Here is a 6,046-nt window from a genome sequence, read left to right as displayed (position 1 = left end):
TCAAAGTAATTATAAAATTATCATCATATGTTTAGAAAATTGAAATTTTAAAAGTAAAAGATAAAGTGTAAATTTATTACTTTACTTAAGATGATAGATCAAATTTGTCACTCATATTTGAAGGATGCAATTTTACATTATACTTTTAATTTAGTTTAAAAATGGTTAAAACAGTAAAACAAATATTCCATAGAATATAAAAAGAATATTCTAAAATATATCTTATAGAATACTTCTTTACAATTAATTTTTTATATTCTTCAAATAAATAAATATTAAATATTAAAACTACATTTATTCAAAGATTCTTGTAATTCTAATCCATCAGTGTAAGTAAAATAATAAATTTAAGTCTTACCCCTAAAAATAACAATGAAATTGTTAATCACTTTGCTAATCATCTCCTTTTTCCCTCATTTTAACCTTTTTTTTTCTCATTTTCCATTTTCCAGCCAATAAGTGCTTTTCCTGACACTGATAGGACAGATCTGGACCATGCAGCATGTTGGCTGGCCTAATCTCCCTGTCATTGCACATGCTAATGGTTTCTTTTCTTTTTCCCCATTTCTCTTACCAGCCTTTACCAAAACTCTATACACAAACAAAATTCACCATTAATCTCCTGGTTGATTGGTTAAACTAAAATGCCTAATTCCATGATCTATGTAGTATAAATTACTCCTGTAGGAATTCCACTCAAAGCTCCAAAATTCCCATGCTTATAGCTCATCAGATTCTTGTACCAAGTATGACTTAAAATAGCTGAGATTCTGAGACATACCTTAAGTGAAAATCATGTTATCAATCCTACATGGGAATTGTCTGCCACATACTTTTCCAACAATTTCAAAGGACCTAACAGCTCCTTACACAGCTATAGCTACTAAATATGGCTTTGCATTTCATCTAATTAATCACCTTCATACAAAAATAATCTATTTCTTTGATCATTAAAAGGAAGGAAATTTATAAAATGTGCACCCTTATAACAATGAATAAATCATAGAAATGAAGTTTGGCATCACATCAAACAACATATTGACTCAAAGCCTGTAACATTTCTACCCAAATCGAAAAACATATTAAAGAGAAAACAAAAAATCATCTTAACACAAACTTTTTATCTAGGGTACTTCACACCCAAATGAACTATGAACAGCAAAGTTGACCTGTCCATCTGCTTATCCAAAAAGGCTAGTCTGAGATAAATGGGAAGGCCCAAGAACCTTTTATGAAGGCTTCCACATATGCATGTTTCGACACCCTTTTTTAAGTTTCTTCCAAAGGGAGAGGTTAGCAAAAACATGAATAAGCCAAGTGGTTCTTCTTGGAAACATAAGGAGAGAGGTAGTTGGTGATGGCGGCAGAGGTACCAGGTATATCAGCTGGAACAAGGATTTGAGGCTTCCCTGAAGCTATTCTTTTTCCAGCTACGTTGGCGTAGAACAGGCCAGAGATGGCTGGAACAAAAACGTCACTCTGAGAACATATGTAGAAGTCTATAACCTTTTCAAATTCTGAATCTTCTGATTCAAGGAACTTCCCCTTTTTCTCCTCCGGCATTATGCTTTCCTACAATAGTTCCAAGAGCAAATAAGGGTTCAGAATGATAGGAACAGCAAAGTTTCAAGACTGAGCTGCTAGTGACCATCGTGTATTTGCAATAATTAAACACTGTACAAAAATTGCATGCTAATGTTTCGTGCAAAAGATTTTAGAGAAAACTTTTGAAGTTCCAAGTTGGACTGTCAAAATTTACGACAGGTAATTCCTTCCAGCAAGTCCCCAATCAATATTACTTGAGTTTAAAATTGTTATTCTAGGAAATTGAACCTAAGACATGCAGATCTTTATCAGACAAGTCCCCAATTCAATGTTGCTCTTTAGCACCAGGATAACCCCAAGCCAGTTAATAATCAAAGTCAAGCATTGCATGTAATAGTTCAATAAGCACATTGAAAATATAATCAGTAGAACCTTTATCAGACAAGGACAATATCTCACCTTTGTGTATGTTTTAGGGAAGATATCCTTCAGGACACTAAGGCTGCTATCCCACCTTGATTGAGTCAGGTATATGGTGGTGTCTGTATCAAATCCAACCTTCCTCAAAAATAAAGCAATCTCCTGTGCATTGTAACAACTTTTTGCCCCAGTAGAACCACTTCCGTGACAATTCTTATTCTCTAGTATCTCAACCCTCAAGTCCACTGCTATAAACTGGCCATCTGATTTGCGACTCAAGGTTTTAAGCCGTTCGATCATTAAGTCAACAACTTCATTAACCTGTGGTTGCAACTCTAAAGTTCCAAACATCCCCAAACATGCGACTGAATCAACACTACTCTTTTGTGCAGTTTTTCTCATATTTACAGTAGGGAAGTAGGTTGCAAGCCTTATGTTGCCCTTTGATTTAAATATTGGCTCTACATTTTCCACAATGTGATCCTCAGTGACTCGATTGGGAACCTTCACAGCAGCAAGATCCCGGATTGATATTTCATTGGGCAACTCTTTTGCTACCTTGACAACTCCATCCAGGCTTTTCATAAACTTCTCAACATCATAAATATCTTGAAAGTTGCTGAAGATTTTCAATTATGTTAGTACAATTCAGAATTTTTCACAAAGATGATCTCAAATTTACACTACTCTATATTCTTCATTGGATAACAAAAATAACAAAATAAACATTTCACTATGAGAAACAGTTGAAGAAAATGGAGAGGAGAGAATAAGAGATTTTCAAAATTAACATGATAGCTTACTTTACATCACCAGGTTTGCTTCCTCTAATGTCAGGAAGTACAAGAGTTGCTCCTAGATACCTTGCCACTACTACAGCATCACCTATCTGAACGGAGCAATCACCACAGATTAATAACATATGAGATGGAGAACTAGAAAATGGCTTTCAACAGATTACTATTCACAAACTGCTGGCACCTTGTGCCATTAGATTACATGTAAAATACTGAAAAATAAAGGTGCTGTGATGCATCGATAAGGTGAAACCAACGACCCTCTAGAAAACCACTCCCCCCACCCCCTCTCCACCCTTCATCTCTCTCTCTCTTCTCTCTCTCTCTCTCTCTCTCTCTCTCATACATACATACATACACAAAATTCTAGCAACAATTTCAATCATTAGGCTTATATGCTACACTCACAATTCAACATTCCATTTCTAACCTACATACTTAGCAAATCAAAATTGTCAGCAATCAGCAATAAACATCAATATAATTAAATAGGGTAAATAACCAAAAAGTATCATGTGGTATGAGATATAATAAACTTTCCCTTGAGGTTTAAAACCTGACATTTAACTCTTTTTTTTTTTTTGTTAGAATTTTCTTGACACCGTTACGAATAGAATGATTAGAATATCCTTATTTTGTTAAAATAATACTAATAATAAAATAAAAACTAAAAAATCCAGAAAGTTCTTGAAAATAAAGTTAATGGTGTTAAGTAGAAAAGTAACGGGAATAAACACAAGGTAGTTAAGTGCCATATTGTAAAGCTCAAGGGCAAACTTTTTCTACTTCAAACCACAGAGTATTTTCTGTAATTTACTCAATTAAATTTTATTTAGTCAGCTCAAGAACTGGAATTTAAGGTTTTACTGTTATCAGATTCTCAGGGGAGGTAGAAGCGTTAAATTAATTTTTAAATATCCAAAATAACTAGCCCTCTCAAAAAGGTGTGCAAACTTTAAGAGAAACCCGGAAAAGATATAATTGAACAAAGACAAGCAAACTTTGTAGAAATTTTATAAACAAATTGGAAGGCAATGTGTGCAATTAATTGGTGAGCTCATCAGGGTAGGGTATTTAGTGATGAAAAACTCCTCGAGGCACTATCCTCTAGCTTCCTGAAATCCTTGATTTCACATCAACATGCTACAGAACTTGGCTACAGTTCCTCCTTCCTTATAAACAGTAGATAACATATTGCTTTAGTATACAGAACACCTCATGAGCTGATGGCAAATTGGCAATAGTTCTCATTTACTCATTTTTACTCTTGTAAGTTTTCCATGACCAGCGGTTTGAAAAATTACATACAGTTTGATCTATCAATTTATTTTCAGATAAACAATACAAAGCTAAAAATTCAAAAGGACGCAATGGAAAGGAAATTTTCATGCTTTAAAGACAGGTTCTTTGCGAGAACAAAAGTAAAAAGGCAACAACAAAGCTAACTCAATTAGATATCTTTATAACTAAAATAGATACTTAATATACCTGAGAGACATGATACTCCGGACCATTAGTCAACGAAAAAGTAACATATCCTCTTGGCTGCTCTATCTCATCTGTTAGCCAAGTAAGAACTCCATCAGAGAAAAAGAAGCATTAAGATAAAAGTCTGTCTTTGAGTGCACGATAATGAATGTGGACATCTCAACAAGGATAAATGTATGGCAAGATTATAAAACATTTAGTCAATTTTCAAGAGGTCAAGTGAAGTTAACCAACCAAAAGCCGTCTTGCTCCAACATGGTTTTAGCTCTTGACTATCGTCTATCCAAGGCCCTTTGCTCCTCTTAGAAAGCTTTACAAGGCCGTCATTCTCTATAACATTGGTATTATCAAATTGAGAATCCTGAGCTTCTCCTGGAAGTTTATCCTTCATAACAAGAGCAGGAAAAAGACTATGTAAATTCAAAATACATAAACGAAAGCTGTATAAGGAATGGATATGAAGTCAAACAAACCTTGCAAGATTACATTTTTACACTATAAATTAAAAAGATAGGCATAACTATATCTACAATTTCCACTAGTTGGCTTCAGAGGATTGAGAACATGAAAGAAGGCCTGGGATGGAAATTATAAATCTGACAGAAGCAAAAACCTTCACTGATCTAAACTTGGAATTCTGAAGTAACCATTTAACTCTCCTGACTAAAGTTAACTCCAAATGGGTTGTCTTTTATTCCGAATTCAATCTATTTCCAAGAAACTACACCCGGAAAATAAATTAGCTTTCATGTTTTCAAGATAAGATTAAGTTACAAGCAAAGCCATAATTTCTTATTCATGAAATTGAACATTTCTTGTGAAGAAAATCTTAACTAAAATTATACACAAACACCTTCCAAAGACAACACCTTTGAAGATGGTCAGAATAATATTCTTTCTTTTCTTAAAGTTGCAGATTTGATGTGAAGCGAAGCTTAACAACAAAGACATGATAAGTACAGATAAAATGGAAACTAGAAGTGAAGAGTAAACTGAAGCAACTTGCTTCAGATTTACTTGCACAACATCAGAGATTCAAAAAACCAAGAAACAACTAAACAAATAAAACAATGTTTACTAAAAGTAAGAGTTAAATTGGGAACTGGGCTTGGTATAAAAGTTCAATCTTTTCACAACATAGATAGAAAAAAGAGATAAACTTGAGATCAAAAGAGGAATTACTTGAAGAGAATCAAAATGGTCTCTCTTGATCATTTGGCCAAGCATCACAAACATGGTGAGAGTGAGTATAGCAGCCACTACTTGCCTCAAATCAACTCCCATTTTTGTTCTCCCTCAAAATTCAGAGAAAAAATTTCAAAGATCAAAAGAAAAAAAAAGGGAAAAAGTGGGTCGGGCCAAGAATTCTAGACCTAGAGAAGAGGTTTAAGTAGAAGCTCAAGTGCTGAAAGAGGAAGTTCAACAAGAGAGAGAGAGAGAGAGCTAACTGCTAAAAACAATAAAACCTTGTGTTTTGGGTCTCATTACAACACCACCGACACTTGCCCTGAAAATGATATGCTGCCTGTTTTCTTACAAGAATAGTTTTTGTCCTCTGTTTTAGGCTTTTTACTTTTCCCTTTTTTTTTATTTTTTTTCTTTATTGGACAACCAAGATATTTGATTTAGGATAACTCTATTATTTTTTAGGTGCTTTGGATTATTATGATAGTATAATATATAATCTTTTCTTACTTCACAAATCTTACCTCGACATTTAAACTCATAATTCATCATATTAATATTTAATTCTAATTTATTTTGATTTTCTGAACCAACCCATGAGTTTAAACGTT

At 33.7% G+C, this 6,046-nt stretch overlaps 1 protein-coding gene across 1 annotated transcript; it reads right to left on the bottom strand.

The window, feature by feature from the left end:
- LOC18595675 lies at window positions 924-5,721 on the bottom strand. The gene is made up of 6 exons (XM_007023742.2): window positions 5,433-5,721; window positions 4,485-4,635; window positions 4,251-4,321; window positions 2,769-2,854; window positions 2,005-2,584; window positions 924-1,572 (listed from the first exon to the last, which is right to left on the bottom strand). Exons 1-6 carry the CDS (start codon window positions 5,532-5,534, stop codon window positions 1,294-1,296), a joined length of 1,269 nt encoding a protein of 422 aa, XP_007023804.2. The 5' UTR covers window positions 5,535-5,721; the 3' UTR covers window positions 924-1,293.

Source organism: Theobroma cacao, chromosome 6, assembly GCF_000208745.1.
Source record: "Theobroma cacao cultivar B97-61/B2 chromosome 6, Criollo_cocoa_genome_V2, whole genome shotgun sequence".
Lineage (NCBI taxonomy): Eukaryota > Viridiplantae > Streptophyta > Magnoliopsida > Malvales > Malvaceae > Theobroma > Theobroma cacao.
This window is presented reverse-complemented; position numbering and strand designations above follow the sequence as displayed.